At 43.5% G+C, this 18,167-nt stretch overlaps 1 protein-coding gene across 3 annotated transcripts in view; it reads left to right on the forward strand.

Moving 5' to 3' along the window:
- Positions 1-9,705: 9,705 nt before the first annotated feature.
- Positions 9,706-18,167, forward strand: part of katnip (katanin interacting protein) — a 152,760-nt gene continuing 144,298 nt past the window's right edge. For all 3 annotated transcript variants that reach the window (XM_087997997.1, XM_043711164.2, XM_043711166.2), the window contains exon 1: positions 9,706-9,745. In XM_087997997.1, coding sequence (XP_087854123.1) covers positions 9,739-9,745 — 7 coding nt within the window. In that variant the 5' untranslated portion in view covers positions 9,706-9,738. The remainder of the gene's footprint in view (positions 9,746-18,167) is intronic.

Here is an 18,167-nt window from a genome sequence, read left to right on the forward strand (position 1 = left end):
AGGCAAAGATGCTGAGCTGGCTAATTGAGACCACTTGAATAAACAGCTTGGGAGGCCTTGAGTGTTTTTTTTCTGAACCACCTGAATGCGTATGGCCTGCTCTCAGAGATCAGGATTCCTGAGTTTTCAGCAGAAGCTATTGAGACCTCAACAGTTGTGGAAGCTTCAGTGAATGTCTCCTGGCTGCTACTCTCTCTGAATTTTCTCTTGATATTTTTTCCTTCTGGATGAGAGAACTGCATGTGAGAACCAGTGTCTCAATTTTCCTTTATCTTATGAGTGTGTTTATAGGATATTGCTATATTGGAACAGTTAATGAGTAATAGTTACTGTATCTACTATTATGTTAATTTTTGCAATAAAGTTATTCTAAATTCCTCTTTCTTTGGTCGTATTTTAACTTCGGTATTTAAATAAATTGTATTTCGCTTAATGTCGAGTAGTTTGACCAGTCACATTGCATCTGGAACTGGCAGTTCACATTTGCTTTTTTAAAATAAGAAAACTTAGGGGCTAGGCTACATTTTTAAAGTATTTTGAGGGGGTCTGGCCTGGTCTGGTCCATAACACATTCTAATAAAGCTTTAAGCTTACGTGATCTTGGATTCAAAATACAGGCTTTGAGTACCATGAGCATGTTGTACTGAGCCTTTATTAGCTCTGGTTCGGCCACAATTCAATATTGCAAACATTTTTGATCACCGTACTTCACTTAAGATGTGAGGTTATTGAGAGCATGCAGACGAGGTTCACCAGAAAGTTTCCAGAGGTTGAGATGTTATGTTAGGAAGGCTGGGGTTGCTCTCCTTGGAGAAAAGGAGGCTGGTGGGAGAGTTGATAGCAGTTAGGAAGGTTATGACAAATAAAGCTGTTCCTATTAGCTGATTTTGATTTGATTTATTATTGTCATGTGTATTTGGTGCAGTGAAACATTTTATTTTGAGTGGAGGATCATACCATACAAAGTGGATTAGGATAATCGAACAGAGTGAGGAATACAATGTTACAGCTGCAGGGAAGGCGCACAGAGAATGAGATCAACATTAAATTTAAAATTTGAGAGGTCCACTTGGATGCCTGGCACAAGGACCACGTAATTTAAGATTTTGAGCAAATGCTACAGAGGGGCAATGTGATCAAGAATGTTTTATGCAGAATGTGATAATGACACAGAAGTGGAAACAATCAATGATTTCAAAAGAAAATTGGATTAGGCTTGAGGAAAATAAACTCCGAGTGCTACAAGCACCAGAAAGAGGAATGGAAATGAATGAACTGCTCTACAGCGAGCTGGCATGGACCAGGTATTCTGAATGGCCTCCATTTGCGCTGTAATAACCATATGACTTTCCAAGTACTCCAATTTCATGTGTTTCCACATCAGTAAACATTGCAGATGCGAGAAATCGGAACAAAGCAGAAAATGCTAAACATTCTTATCACACCTGGCAGCATTTGTGGAGAGAGAGGGAGAGATGGGGATGTGAAAAAAGTAGGTGCCATTTTGTCTAAACTGAGAAAAGCTAGAAATATTCTAAGTTTTAATCAAGTAAAAAGATGAGGAAAGAACAAAAGGGTTGATCTGTGATCAGGCCAGGTGTGATTTCATGCTGCAGGGCTAAAGGTAGATCATAATGGTACAGCTGAGAAACAAAACATGCCAAGAAGAGATGTGAGTGAAATAAGAGAAAACCTGATTAAAAATAGTGGAGGAATTTGAAATGAAATGGGGACAGAGGATATGATCTTCTCTACATTAGGCAGTCTAAATGCAAATTGGGTGACATTTTTCAGTCTGTAAACGTTACCTCAAAAGCTTGCAATCACCCGCAATTCTAATTCTCTAGCTTGTTTCCACTCTGATCTCTCTGTTTTTGAACTGCTACAGTCTTCCTATGATGCTCAGTGCAATTTTAACTCAATATTTTAAAGCCTCCAGACTTAAATTTGAATTCAACAACTTCCGATCATATTCACTGGCCTATTTTATTTTGGGGTTTTTCTCCTGGTTTACTTTTATTTAGTTTTGCTCTTTCCTTGACTGTGCATTCAGATGGCACTGTTATTTAAACGTTCTCTAGACACAAGTTTTGTTTCTTTTTACTTGCGCCATTACTACTTCATCTCGCACCATGAAACCTTTTCTCAATTAATCTGATGAAGAATCATCTAGACTTGAAACATTCAGCCCGCTCTCTCTCCACGGATGCTGCCTGACCTGCTGTGTTTCCAGTGTTGTTTTCACTATAGGGCCTTCCTTTTAATGACCTTTCCATGTTTCACTTACTTAAATCTTATATTTGAAAACCACCATTGCTGATGAAATGCAACAGAGCTGAAACGTTAACTCTGTGTCTCTCTTCATAGATACTACCAGACCCGGTAAGTATTTCTGAAATTTTCTTTTTATTTCAAGCCTTTCCATATATGTCCATGTCAAATATTTGTGAGAGATTGTTACAGCACAGCCTCTGAAACAGCAATGGAACTCAGACAGCATCTTCCCAGTTTCTGCATTTAGTTGCATGACTTCTTTAATTTACTTCTTAACAACACTGAATGCCAAATAGGATCAGCACCATCATAATATCTCATAAAAATTATCAATATACTCTACTCCCAAATTAGTCACAATCCTTCCAGAAACCCATTTTGTTCCTTTTAATCATGTTGACCACAATCAACAGTGTCATGAAGTCTACCAACATTAAAATCAACATTTTAATGAGGTTTTACTCTGGAAAAATAGCATAAGGTTTCTGTTTGCCACTTAGTGATACTTGAACTCAAAGCCTGGAAATAAATCTTTACAAAATGAACTGTCAATGCAAAGAAAATGGGACAAACTGCTGAATGCCTTGACAGATGCCATTAATGAATATGCACCATCCACATTTTCATCCAAAATTCAACAGATTATGTCCAACGCTGACAAGACTCTTGGATTTCTGAGAAGCAGTCTTGAGAACTGCTACAAAAAAGCAGAGTTATAGTTTGCGGCACATTTGTTCATCCTGTACTGAAGTACATGAACTGCAGGTAGGATATTCATATAGTGATAGATATAAATAAGATTGAAGCATGTTGCACACAATTCATGCACAAATCAGAATGGGAAATACACTGATATTAGAGATATAAGGGCAGGTCAGAGGCTAGGAATACTGCAGCGAATAAGTCACCTCCTGAATCTCTAAAGCCTATCCACCATTTACAAGGCACAAGTCAGGAGTGTGATGGATTACTGCCCAATTGCCTGGATGAGTGCAGCTCCAACAATACCCAAGAAGCTTGACACTATCCACGACAAAGCAGCCCACTTGATTGGCACCGCACCCACAAACATCCACTCCCTCCACCACCAATGCTCAATCACAGTAGTGCGCACTATCTACAAGATGCACTGCAGAAGTTCACTAAAGATAGTGAGACAGCACCTTCCAATCCCACAACCACTTCCATCTAGAAGGTCAAAGGCAGCAGATACATGCGAACACTGTGACTTTCAAGTTCCCCTCCAAGCCAATTACCATCCTGACTTGGAAATATATCGCCATTCCTTCATTGTTGCTGGGTCAAAATCCTGGAATTCCCTCCCACACAGCATCGTGGGTTTACCCACAGCAGGTGGATTGCAGTGATTCAAGAAGGCAGCTCACCACCACTTTCTCAAGGGCAACTAGGGATGGGCAATAAAATGCTGGCCAGCCAGTGATGCCCACATCCCACAAATGAATAAATAAAAAAACAAATTACATTCCTATTTAAACGTTTGGAATGGGAATCAGCAAGGGAGGAAGAAAAATAGATCAACACTGTTTTCTTAAATACGGAATGGGGCTGATAGGAATTGACAGAAAAAAAATGGTGCTTTCCAGTCATAACAAAACATGATGTAGCCATCCAAACAAACTACAAAGACCACTTGTTTGCAAGAAATCAATAGCCATTTCTCCCAAAGAAAGTTCTTGCTGCTAAAAGAAATGGTCATAGCCTGATCACTTGAAATCTTCAAGAGCTATCCTTAGATTAGTTCCATTTACAAGCTTTTCATTATCATGGTTAGCATCTCAGCAGGTTACATCTGGATCGGCTGGTGCTAAACACATAAATGTTGGTGGAATATGGGCATTAGCATGTGCCACTGATCCAACCAAAGCAGAATCAAAAGGAGACCACTTAGGATGATTGTACAGCATTTCAAAACTACTTTAAGGAAGACACCTGCTTGAAAGGAAGAGGTTAATGCCTCAAATAAAATGCTAATTTAGAAAAATAACACAAACATTATACGTTTATTACTGCTACACTCCAGGCTAAACTAAGTCCTTCAAAGTTAGTATCGACAAATAAAATCTTTGAAATATTTATATTATATATTTATGAAGATTTCATGTTCCTGTCCTTTTTTGTTAAATATTATTTCCTTGTGGGTGGTGATAACATTTTAAATTACGTGAAAGCATTATTTTGTTTGAATCAAGAGTGCCATCTTCTGGAAGCTGGCAGCAGATGACTAGCTGGACAGAGCTTATTGTTATTCAACAAGAACGCTGGAATGAATTACCAGTGTAATGGAACTCCAAATTTCCATTTAGGTTTTCCAAAGATCTGAGGACCTCCAATGGCTTGCTTACTTCATTTAGTCCAATATATTCAGCACACGAGTGCAAGAACACACTACCTCATTCCACAGCTACTCTTCTGACAAACACTTTAACATAATTTTTATCTTAGATTTAGATTTTATTGTCACGTGTACGGGGTACAAGAGTATAGTGAAAAGTGGACAATGTCACCACACACGGCGCAACTAAGATATTTGCAGAAATAGAGAAATAAATAAATAAGTTAAAAAGTTCAGCTCTACTGTCTTCTTAGCATAAGGTAGAAAAATAAAGAAATTAAGGTGAAATATCAAACATTACAGTCTTTTCTTGAGCCATAGGTCTGCAGATGCTCCAAGTTGGGCTTCCCCTAGATGGCTCACTCTCCCCTGAGTGGGTTAAGACCTGCCCAGGTACACCAGACTCAGGAGACCTATTCCGCCACCATCTTGTGGGGGAGAAAGGGGAGAGAAACAACACAGACTGGAAGAAAAATAATGAGTCAATGTGGATTGGGAAGTTTTATGAACACCTGTGTGGGGCACTAGACCCAAATTAGAAATTCCTGGTTCCATGTTTGCAGTAAATGTTAAAAGGCTGCAGACCTCAGGCAGAGACAGGCCCTGGTTTATCACCATTATCATTACTGTCTTTGTCCATCCTTCCATTAGATGAAAGAAGAATAGAACAATGGTGTAACTTGCATTGAGGCTAAAGCTGCTGGGTGGCTTGAGAGAGTTAATCACAAATACATTGTTGAATGCGATGCTAGATAAACTACTAAACCAAATTAGTAAAACTGCCTTCAGGGTACCCTAATCGACAATGAACATGGGAATAGAAATATTCAGTAATCAAGCCACTATTCAGTTAGATCATAAAGGTAGCATAGTGGCAATGTTAGGAGACTATTCATAGGCTCAAGCTAAATATTGAGAACAAGGGATCAAATCCCACCACTCCATCTGGTGAAATTTAAATTGGAATTTCAATCCTGGAATTGAAATGAAACTGCCATTGAATTCCAGAAGGTGTTCGATAAGATGCCACATAGAAGACTCATCCATAAGTTAAGAATGCATGGTGTTGTGAGGAGTGTACAAGCATGGATAGAGGAGAAAGTGAGCATGCAGATGCTGGAGATCAGAGTCGAAGAGCATGGAGCTGGAAAAGTATAGCCAGTCAGGCAGCATCCGAGGAGCAGGAGAATCTTCGGCAGGAATGGTGAAGAGCTTATGATCAAAACGTTGATTCTCCTGCTCCTCGGATGCCACCTGACCTAGTATGGATAGAGGACTGGTTAACCAATAGAAAGCAGAGAGTTGGTATAAATGGGTGTTTTTCTGGTTGGCGATCAATGGTGAGTGGGATGCCACAGGCATCAGCGTTGGGCCCGCAACTGTTCATGATATAGATTTAGAAGGGGGACCAAGTGTAACATATCCAAGTTTGCTGATGACACTAAATTGAGTGGAAGGGCAAACTGTACAGACGATGTGGAGGGTCTGCAGAGAGATTTAAATAGGTTAAGTGAGTGAGCAAGGGTCTGGCCGATGGAGTACAATGTTGGTAATGTGAGGTTATCCATTTTGGAAGTAAAAATAGTAGGTCAGAGGATTATTTAAATTGTGAAAGATTGCAGCATGCTGTTGTGCTGTCATACATGAATTGCAAACAGTTGATTTGCTGGTGCAACAGGTAATCAGGAAGGCAAGCAGAATATTGGCTTTCATTTCTCGAGGAATTGAATTTAAGAGCAGGGAGGTTCTGCTGCAATTGTACAAGGTGTTGGTGAGGCCGCGCCTGGAGTATTGTGCACAGATCTGGTCTCCTTACCTGAGGAAGGATATAGCAGCTTTGGAGGCTGTGCAGAGGAGGTTCATCAGATTGATTCCGGAGATGAGGGGGTTACCCTATGAGGAGAGGTTGAGCCGCCTGGGACTGTACTGTAGAAGAGTGAGAGGGGTCTTATAGAAACATTAAGGTAGAGGCATGCAAATTGTTTCTATGGGTGGGTGAGACTAGGACTAAGGGACATGGCCTCAAGATTAGGGGGAGTAGACTTAGAACAAAGATGAGGAGGAACTGCTTTTCCCAGAGAGTAGTGGGCAAGCTGTTGGGGGAAATCCTGAGGGACAGGATGTACATGTACTTGGAAAGGTAAGGACTGATCAGGAATAGTCAACATGGTTTTGTGCGTGGGAAATCATGTCTCTCAAACTTGACTAAATCTTTTGAAGAAGTAACAAAGAGAATTGATGAGGGCAGAGCGGTGAACTTGATCTCTATGGACTTCAGTAAGGCGTATAAAATCATGAGGGGCATGGATAGGATAAGTAGACAAAGTCTCTTCCCTGGGGTGGGGGAGTCCAGAACTAGAGGACATAAGTTTAGGGTGAAAGGTGAAAGATATAAAAGAGAACCAAGGGGCAATCTTTTCACACAGAGGGTGGTACGTAAATGGAATGAGCTGCCAGAGGAAGTGGTGGAGGCTAGTACAATTAAAAGACATCTGTATGGATGTATGAATCAGAAGGGTTTGGAGGGATATGGGCTGGGTGCTGGCAGGTGGGACTAGATTGGGTTGGGATATCTGGTCAGCATGTACAAGTTGGACAAAGGGTCTCTTTCCATGCTGTACATCTCTATGACTCTAGTGAATCCATTGAATTCTCTGCCCAAGGAAGCAGTAAAGACAGCTTCATTAAATATATTCAGTTGGATTATTTTTAGCATGGTAGTGGAATTAAGGGTTATAGGGATTATACAGGTAGGAAGAGCTGAGGCAATGGATAAATCAGCCATGAACTTAATAAATGGCAGAGCAGGCTCGATGGGCCAAATGGCCTACTCCTGCTTCTGGGGATGGAGCCACATCCACATTCAGGGAAATAAAGTTGGTTGCTGAATGTCAGAAATAGGGAGCAGCAGTAGGCAATTTAGCCAGCTCTAATATTCACTGAGATCATGCCCAGGTGTATGTTGTTCTGCCATATACACTGTGGTTAATAGTATGAAGACCTTGGGCATCTTCTAAAATTTGGCAATTAAGAGATAAAACATGCTGGTCTAGTTCTGCAATATTTGGGAGGTCCTAGGAGAGAGAATAGGTGGGAGATGGATATTCCTGAAAAAAGGGCTGCGGCCTGAAACATCACTTTTCCTGCTCCTCGGATGTTGCCTGACCTGCTGTGCTATTCCAGCAACACACTCTCAAGGGAGATAGATATGGGGGATGGAGGTGGGGAATGGATGGGGATTAGGGGTATGGAGGAGTGAATGGGATGGAGAGAGGAGGGAATGGTAGGAGGAAGGTACGGGGAGTGGATGTGGTCGAGGGGGTAATTGGTGGATGTGGTTAGGGGTGGGGATGGGAGTGGATGTGTTCAGGGAGCATGGAGGTGGATGTGGTCAATGGTGAGTATGTGGGCATGGGGTGGGGGGGTAAATATGGTTGGGGGAAACATGTGAATGGGGGTGTGAATACGGATGGCTGATGCAGGGTGAATGTGGTTGAGGTGGATGTGATTGGTATGGAGTGGATGTGGAAGGGGGGGGGTCAGTGGTTGAATGTAGTCCACGGGTCAGTGAGGGGTGGTTGGGGGCGAGTGTTGGTTGTGATATGAGGGCTGGCAGAGGTTCTGAGGTGAGGTGGAGGGGAGAGAGCGAGGGTTACAGGCCTGAGGATGGTGTATGAGTGTGTTATCGGGGTGAGGGTTAGATGGGGAGGGGGGTATTGTGGTGAGGGTTGTGGAAATGGGATACTGGGGTGTGGGAGGTATTGCGATGAAGGTTGGGGGTGGGTGGGTATCAGGGTAAAGGTTGTGGGGATAAGGGGGGTATCAGGGTGAGGGTTGGGGCGTAGGTAGGTATCGGAATGTGGAGAAGGGTGACAGGGATAAAGGTGGGTGGGGTGAGGGAGGTATCAGGGTGAGGGCTAGCAGGAGGTGAGGGAGATATGGGGATGAAGGTAGGTGGGGGTGAGGGAGGTATAGGGGTGAGGGTAGGTGGAAGGTGAGGGATGTCAGTGTGAGGGTTGGTGGTGGTGACGGAGATACAGGGGTGACAGTTGTTGGTAGGTGAGGTGGGGTGAGGGAAGGTGGGTGGTGAGGGGGATGTAGGGGTGAAGGGTATATGGGGTTAGGGGTGTGTGGGGGTGTATGAGGATGTGGGGTGAGGGTTGGTGGAGAGTGAGGGGTGTATGGGGGTGAGGCGGTGTATGGGGGTGAGGGGGTGTATGGGGATGTGGGGTGAGGATTGGTGGAGGGTGAGGAGTGTGTGTGAGGGGTGAGGATTGGTGGAGGATGAGGAGTGTGTGAGTGAGGGGTGTATGGGGATGTGGAGGCGAGGGTTGGTGGGGGTCAGGGTTGTATGGGATGAAGGGGGTGTGGGGTGTATGGGGATGTGGGGTGAGGGTTGATGGGGATGTGGGGGCGAGGGTTGGTGGGGGGTGAGGTGTGTATGGGGGTGAGGGGATGTATGGGGCTGTGTGGGGTGAGTTATTGGGAGGTGAGGGGGGTGTGGAGATTGGTGGAAGGTGAGGGGTTATGGTGAGTGAGGGGGGTGAGGAGTGTATACAGGGTGTAGACATTAGGGGTGCCTGGGGGTGTATGGGGATGTGGGGTGAGGGTTGGTGGAGGGTGAGAGGTGTATGGGGGTGAGGGGGAATGGTGGGTGAGGGGATATTGGAGTGAAGGGTGATGGTGGGAGAGTCCGGTGAGTGAGGGGTGTGTGTGGGATGTTGAGGTGGGGGGGGATGGTGGGTGAGGGGTTATGGGGTGTTTGGGGGTAAGGGAGATACAGAGGTGAGGGGTAGATGTGGTGAGAGGGAGAAAGGAGATGGGGTGGGGGGTGTGTGTGGATTGTTTGGGGAGTAAGAGGGATGAGGGGGCGTGGAATGGCTGTGTATGGGGTTGGGGGGAGTTGTGGGGTGTATTGGGGGGTTACGACTGTGTCTACCCTCCATGAGTGCTCCTCTCCTGGGCGGCGGATGTGAGCAGCGGCGAGCGGAAGTGCAGCGTGAGCGGCTGTTGCCGGGGCAACCGACACCGAGCCCGGCCCAAGGCCCGGGGAGAGAAGAGAGAGAGCCCGGAGCCCGGCCTGCAGAGTGAGGCAGGGAGAGCCCGAGTCAATGGAGGGTGAGTAACCCCGGGGCAAGACACTCACGGCCCGGGAGGGAGGGGGGTACCGAGGACGGCCTGGGGGAGGGGAGAGACACTCCCTGTGTTGCCCCTGTTGCTATGCTGCCGGGAGTAAACCAGCTCCCCTGACTGACCCCACAGCAATTACACTGTGGCATTTACAGCCGGACTCACAAAAACACAAGCTGCCGGAAAATCTCAGCAGGTCTGGGCAGCCTCTCTGCGGAGAAATCAAGAGTTTAACATTGTGACCCTTCCTCACAAACTCTCAACTCGTTTCAGGAAAAGAACTGTCTTTATGTCGCTGGTGTTTAATAAAGAAAAATCTCGCTCACTTCTCATCCAGGCCGAGCACTTCATCGTTCAATGCTACCGCTGTCAGTAAATTCTATTTCAATCTGCCAGTCTTCCAGGCAAATTCATTTATTTGGGATCTTGTATTTCAACAGCTTGTCACCTGCTAAAGATATGGAACAAAGACTTGCGTTTATATATTACCACTTTTTGATGGTAAAGATAAAGAGCCGAAGGCAGATTTCAGGGATTTAGGAAGGAAATTAAAAAGCAGGACCTCAGGGTTAGTAATCTCTGGATTATTCCAAGTGCTATGTACTAGTGAGGTGGAGGTGTCAGTGTTGGACTGGGGTGGACAAAGTCTAAAATGACACTAGGTTATAGTCCAGCACATTTAGGAGCCCCTGCTTGCTTGCGGTTTCAAATAAATCTGTTGGACTGTAACCCAGTGTCGTGTGATTTTTTTTGACTCGTTAACCTAGGCACAGGAGGATTGATTTGAATCTGTGGTTGGAGAACTGGTGCTGGAGGGAGGGCATCACATTTCCAAGGAATTGGGACTAGTTCTGGGAAGGTGAGATCTGTACATGCTAGTCAGATTATATCTTAATGAGACTGCGACTGAGATCCTCACTGACATTTGCCAAATGCTGATGGGTTGGAACTACATTAGCTTGACAGGGAAGTGGGAACCTGTGGGGTAACCTAAGCTGGATGGAGGTAAAGTTAGTAACAGAAAGTCAAAAAGCTGTCAGGGAGACAGGTGAAACAAAGTCAAGCATCTAGTACACATCAAAAGCGAAATGATGTCAAAAAGACATCAAAAAGGGCACTCTCGCTGAACGCAAGCATCATTCACAACAAGGTAGTTGATCTAAAAGCACAAAGAGAGATATGTGGGCATGATCCAATTGCCATTACGGAAGAATGGCTGCACAGTGACCAGAACTGGGAACTGAATATTCAAGAGCACGGACCAATAGTTGGAACTATGATTACAGAGTCTTGGATATCATAGGGACAGAATTGGTTGTTGGATGTTCCAGGGTTTAGATGTTTTTAAAGGAATGGGGGGGGGGGGGGGGAAGGTAAGAGGTGAGGGAGTGGTGTTAATCAGGGATAGTATCACAGAAAGGGAGGTCATCAAGGAAGGTTTGTTTTTCAGTCTGAGTGAAAGTCAGAAACAGGAAAGGAGCAGTCACTTTATTGGGAGTTTTCTACCAGTAGAGACACGGAGAAGCAGATTGGGAGGCAGATTTTGGAAAGTGCAGAAGTAACAGGGCTGTTTTCATGGGTGATTTTAACTTGCTTAATATTGTTTGGGACCTCCTTAGTTCAAGTAATTTGGATGGAGCAGTTTTTGTCAGGTGTATTCAGGAAGGATTCCTGACTCAATATGTAGATAGGCCAACTACAGGGGAAGCCATATTGGATTTGGTGTTTAGCAACAAACCAAGCCAGTTGTCAGATATCTCGGTGGGAGAGCATTTCGGTGATAGTGATCACAACCCCCTGACCTTTACTATACTCATGGAGAGGGATAGGAGCACACGGCATGGGAAAGTATTTAATTGGGGGAGAAGGATTTACAATGCCATTAGGCAGGAACTGGGGTGCCTAAATTGGGAACAGATGTTCTCAGGAAATTGCACGACAGAAATGTGGAATTTGCTTAGGAAGTGCTTGCTGATAGTGCTGGACACGTTTGCCCCACTGAGGCAAGGAAGCATTGGTAGGGTGAAGGAACCTTGGGTGACAAGGGATGTAGAACATCTAGTCAAGAGGAAGAAGGAAGTTTATGTCAAGTTGAGGGAGCAAGGATCAAATAGGGTCCTAGAGGGATACAAGGTAGCCAGGAAGAAACTTAAAGAATGGAATGAGGAGAGCTGGAAGAGGGCATGGAGAAGCTTTAGCGGGTAAGATTAAGGAAAGCCCTAAGGTGTTCTACACTTTAGTGAGGAACAAGACAATGGCCAGAGTGAGGGTAGGGCCGATTAGGAATAGTGGAGGGAACTTGTGCCTGGAGTTGGAGGAAGTAGGGGAGGTCCTTAATTGACACTTTGCGTCAGTATTCACTCCTGAGAGGGACCTTGTCGTTTCTGAGGACAGCATGAAACAGGCTGATATGCGCAAACAGGTTGATGTTAAGAAGGAGGATGTTCTGAAAATTTTGAAAAACATGAGTAAGTCCCTGGGCCAGATGCAATATACCCAATGTTACTACAGGAAGTGAGAGAAGAGACTGCTGCGTCTTTGCTTCCTCATTATCCACTGGAGTAGTGACAGATGATTGAAGAGTGGCAAATGTTATTGCCTTGTTCAAGAAAAGGAATGGGGATAATTCTGGGAATTACAGACTAGTCGATCTTGTGTTTGTGGTGGGCAAATTATTGCAGAGGATTCTGAGAGGCAGGATTTATGATTATTTGAAAAACCATAGTTGGAGTAGAGATAGTCAGTCAGCATGACTTTGTGAGGGACAGGTCATGTCTCACAAGCCTTATTGAATTCTTTGATGATGTGACAAAACACATTGATGAAGGTAGAGCAGTGAATGTGGGTGTATATGGATTTTAGCAAGGTGTTTGATAAGGTTCCCCATGGTAGGCTCATTCAGAAAGTAGGAAGGGAAGTTTGGCTGTCTGGATACGGAATTGGCTGGCCCATAGAAGACAGAGGGTGGTAGTAGATGGAAAGTATTCAGCCTGGAGCTCGGTGCCCAGTGGTGTTCCGCAGGGATCTGTTCTGGGACCTCTATTCTTTGTGATTTTTATCAATGACTTGGATGAGGAAGTGGAAGGGTGAATTAATAAGTTTGCCGATTACACAAAGGTTTGTGGAGTTGTGGATAGTGTGCAGGCTGTTATAGATTGCAATGAGACTTAGACAGGATGCAGAACTGGGCTGGTAAGTGGCAGATAGAGTTCAACCTCAAAGTTTGAAGTGATTCATTTTGGAAAGTTAAATTTGAATGCAGAATACAGTGTTAAAGGGAGATCGGTTTAGCTCACTTGGCTGGACTGTTGGTTTGCAGAGCAGTGTGGTGCCAACAGCGTGGGTTCAATTCCAATCACTGGTTTGAGGTTATGATGATGGACTCTCCTTCTCACCCTCTTCTCCCGCCTGAGGTCTGGTGGCCCACAGGTTAAGTCGCCACCAGCTGCTTCGCTCTAATGAGAAAGCAGCCCCTATGTTCTGGTAAGACTATGGCGATACAACAACAGTGTTAATGGCAAGATTCTTGGCAGTGTGGAGGAACAGAGAAATTTTGGGGTCCATTGCCACCCAAGTTGACAGGGTTGTTAAGAAAGCATATGATGTTTGGCTTTCATTTGCAGGAGATTGAGTTTAAGAGCCACGAGGTTATGCTGCAGCTCTATGGAGCCGCGGTTAGACCGCACTTGGAATATTGTGTTCAACTCTGGTTGTCTCATTATACGAAGGATGTGAACATTTTAGAGAGGGTGCAGATGAAGTTTACCAGGATGCTGCCTGGAAAGGAGGGCATGTCTTATGAAGAAAGGTTGAGGGAACTAAGGCTTTCCTCATTAGAGCGAAGAAGGGTGAGAAGCGACTTCATTGGGATGTACAAGATGATGAGAGGCATGGATAGAATAGATAGTCAGAGACTTTTTCCCAAGGAAGAAATGGCTATCATAAGGGGGCATAATTTTAAGGTGATTGGAGGAAGGTTTTGGGGGGCTGTGTCAGAGGTTGATTCTTTAGAATGGTGGGTGCATGAAATGCACTGCCAGCAGTGGTAGTAGAGTCAGATACATTCGGGACATTTAAGCGACTCTTGGATAGGCACATGGATGACAGTAAAGTGAAGGGTATGTAGGTTAGTTTGATTTTAGAGTAGAATAAAACATGAAGGCACAACATGAAGGCCCTATACTGAGCTGTACTGGTCTATGTTCTAAGAATATTCAATGTTTAGAAAGGACAGACAAGCAGCTAAATAAGGTGGACGTGCTCTGATAATAAGAGATGAGATCAGTACGTTAATAAGTTTGGGAGACAAATGTGTGGAGTATGTCCGTGTGGAGCTAAGAAATGGCAAAGAGCAGCAGACATTGTTTGGAGTTATTTCTTGGCCACCAAATTCTAGTGGCAATGCAGGGCATGGAATTATTCAGGAGATGAGAGAAGCATGTCTCATAGGCAACAGAGTTATCATGAGTGTCTCTAATCTGCATATAGACCGGGTAAACACTGAGCATAGAAGCTGTGGTGGATATCTTTCTGGAATTGGAGATCCTCTTATATAGTCGTATGTTCAGCCAGCTAGAGGATGTGCTATTTTAGGTTGAGCACCGTACCATGAAAAAGGGATAATTGGCAATCTTGTTGTTAAAGAACCTTTAGGGATGAGTGCCCACAATGTGATATAATTTTAAACTATATTTAAAAGTAAGGTGGTTCAATCTGAAACAAAGATGTTAAATTTTAATTAGGGAAATTGACGATATGAGGTTCAAATTGACTGAGGTGTGTTGGGAAAATATATTAAAGATATAACTGTACATAGACAAGAGATATGCTTTAAAGAACTATTTAAAGAACAAAACATTCTTTCAAGGTGCAAAAACCGGGAAAAGGTCAGTCAGCTGTGGCTGACAAAAGCATTTCAAGAAATGGAGAATAGACCATGAATGCAATCAAACAAAAAGTATAAAAACGGAGTCTATGAGCTTCTATTGGAACATGAAAAAGAAGCTTTTGGCGAAAATGAATGTTGGTCTATTCCTGACAGTCTGGAGAATTTATAATGGTGAAAATAGAAATGGCAAAGAAGCTAAATGATCACTTTACATCTGTTTCACTGAGGAAGATACCAGAAATCTCCCAGAACTAGCAATCCAGGTTGCCAGAGAGAATAAGGATTTGAATGAAATTCGTGTTAGTAAGAGATTTTACTGGATACAATAATGAGGCTGAAAGTTCCTTAATCCCTAGGATTAGATCTTCATTCCAGAAAAGGAGGTGGCTCTTAAGATAGTTGGTGGTTTGGCGATTATCTTCCAGAATTCTATAGATGCTGGAATGATTGCTGCAGATTAGAAGGCAGCAAAGGTCACCACACTATGAAGTAAGTGAGAGAGAAAACAGAGATGTACAGGATGTAACAGACATGTTAGCCATACATAAGTAGTGGAGACAATGTTAGAATCTATCATAAAGGATGGGAGAAATAAATACCTGTTGATAATGATCTGATTGGGCATAGTCAGCATGTATTTGTGAAATGGAAATTGTGTTTGATGAACTTGTTGGATTTTTTTATATGTTGCTTATTTTGATAAAGGAGAGTCGATGGTTGTAGTATACTTTGATTTTAAGAAGGCTTTTGATAAAATTCCCCCACAGGAGGCTGGTTAGAGAAATTGAAACACGTGTAATAGGAGGTAATGATTGTTTTCTCTAGGATGAGTAAATTGGTCATTTTCGCACTGCCAGGTTGTGACTAGTGGGGTACAACAAACATCAGTACTTGGATTGTAGATGTTCACAGTTCATAGATATGATTTGAAGGTGGAGGCCAAACATCATAATTCCAAATTTATGGATGGTACAAAGCTATGAGGTTGCGTTGTAAGGAAGATGTAAAGTGGTTTCAAGAGGATTCGTGAATGGGGCAAGGACTTGGGAGATGGAATATAATGTGAAGAAATGTGAACAGAAACCGATATGCAGAATCATTCTTAAATGATCAGAGGTTAGAAAATTTAAATGTATGGGGGAACCTAGGTCCGTGTCAATAAAGTAAAATTGCCATAACCCCAGATGGCACAGCCCTGCTCTCATATTAGAGAGAGAGGTGACTGGGTGGTTTTACCTGAGGGTCATCACACCTCAGGTGAGGGAGAGATTGTGATGAAGAGTCATAGAGTGGTAGAGATATAAAGCACAGAAACAGACCCTTCAGTCCAACTCATCCACGCTGATCAGATATCCTAAAAAATCTAGTCCCATTTACCAGCATTTGGCCCATATATCCCTCTAAATCCTTCCTATTCATATACCCATCCAGATGCCTTTTAAATGCTATAATTGTACCAGCTTCCACTACTTCCTGTAGGAGGCTCATTGCATACATTGCCCTTTGCATGAACTTGTTGGAATTTTTTTATATGTTGCTTATATTGATAAAGGAGAGTCGATGGTTGTAGTATACTTGGATTTTAAGAAGGCTTGAGGTCCCTGAGGTCCCTTTTAAATCTTTCTGTTCTCACCTTAAACCTATGCCCTCTTGTTTTGGACACTCCCACCCCAGGGTAGAAAATCTTGTCTATTGTGATGTCGTTGCCCCCTTAATGAGATTATGTTGTCCTCGTTTTTTTTCCCAAGAGGAATTGTAAAATCAGAGGTGCTGAAATGGCTGACAGGCACTGCCTTAAGTCAACAATCAGAGGAGGCCTTTAGGTTTTTTTTAAGTCAGTCGTACAATGAAAGAGGAGTGGCCAGTTCTTCCAGTTCAGGTTTATTCTAGTTTGATTTAGTTTTACCAGTCACGCAAAAACTGCTGTGGACCTAGAGAAGCAGCTAAAGTGAAAGGAGGTTCCATGCTTCAACAGGGGTCTTGCCTGGACTTTCTCTCAGAAATCTCTCCTGCCTGTGAGAACCTGTGTTTGAATTTGCCTATTGCCAAGGGGTTTGTTTATGGGACTGGAACAGCTTTGTTAAATTGTGATAGAGTTGGTTGGGTTATCAAATAAGTTATTCTAAATTTTATTTTCTTTTGTTTGTGTTTCATCCATATAAATTCTGTTTTGTTTAAAGCTGAGAGGTTTAACCAACTGCATCACTCCTGGAATATCCACTTTATATCTGCCTAAAAACAAAATAGGGCTTGGGCTGCCTTCTTAAAATGTTTACAGTGTGTCTGGTCTGGTCCAAAACACTATTTAACCTATCCATGCCCCCTCATGATTTTATAGACCTCTATGGGGTCACACCCTCAGCCTCTGATTCTTCATGGAAAATAGGCCCAATCTGTTCAGCCTCTCCCTATAGTTCAAATCCTTCAACCCTGACATCATCCTTGTAAATCTTTTCTGAACACTTTCAAGTTTCACAACATCCTTCCAAACCAAAGAGATCAGAATTCCATGCTGTATTCCAACAGTGGCCATACCAACATCCTGTACAGCCTCAACATGATCTCCCAACTCCCAAACTCAATTCACTGACCAATAAAGGCAAGCATACCAAACACCACCTTCACTATCCTATCTACCTGAGGCTCCACATTCAAGGAACTGTGAACCGGCATTCCAAGGTCTCTTTGTTCAGTAACACTTCCCAACCCTATCATTAAGTGTAGAAGTCCTGCCCTGATTTGCCTTTCCAAAATGCGGCGCCTCACAATTACCTAAAATAAACTCCATCTGCCACTCCTCAGCCCATTGGCCCATCTGATCAAGGTCCCACTGTACTCTGGGGTAACCTTCTTCTATGTCTCCTACATCTCCAATTCTGGTGTAACCATACCTCTTTTGTCCACATCCAAATCATTTATATAAATGATGAAAAGCGGTGGGCCCAGCACTGATCCTTGTGGCACACCACTAGTTACAGGACTCCAGTTTGCAAAGCACACCTTCACCACCACCCTCTGTCTTCTATCTTTGAGCCAGTTCTGTATCAAGTTAGGTTCTCCCTGTATTCTGTGTGATCTAACCTTGCTAACCAGTCTACCATGAGGAACCTTGTTAAACGTATTACTGAAGTCCACATTGATCAATCCATCGCTATGCCCTCATAAATCTTCTTCATTATTTCTTCAAAAAACATAATTAATTTAGTGAGACCTGATTTCCCACACACACAAGCTATGTTGATGATCCATTATGAGTCCTTGGCTTTCCAAATATATATAATAATCCTGTCCCTCAGGATCCTTTCTAATAACTTGCCACCAACAATGTCAGGCTGACCAGACGATAGTTCCCTCACTTTTCCTTACCACATTTCTGAAATACTGGCACCAAGTTCACAAACCCCCAGTCTTCTCGCACCTCACCAGTGGCTATTTATAATACAAGTATCTCAGCAAGGGGCCCAGCAATCACTTCCTGAGCTTCCCACAGAGTTCGAGGGTACACCTCGAAAGTCCTGGCAA

The sequence above is a fragment of the Chiloscyllium plagiosum genome, unplaced genomic scaffold, assembly GCF_037043375.1.
Source record: "Chiloscyllium plagiosum isolate Xiang-an unplaced genomic scaffold, Cpla_swu_hap1 HiC_scaffold_20, whole genome shotgun sequence".
NCBI lineage: Eukaryota > Metazoa > Chordata > Chondrichthyes > Orectolobiformes > Hemiscylliidae > Chiloscyllium > Chiloscyllium plagiosum.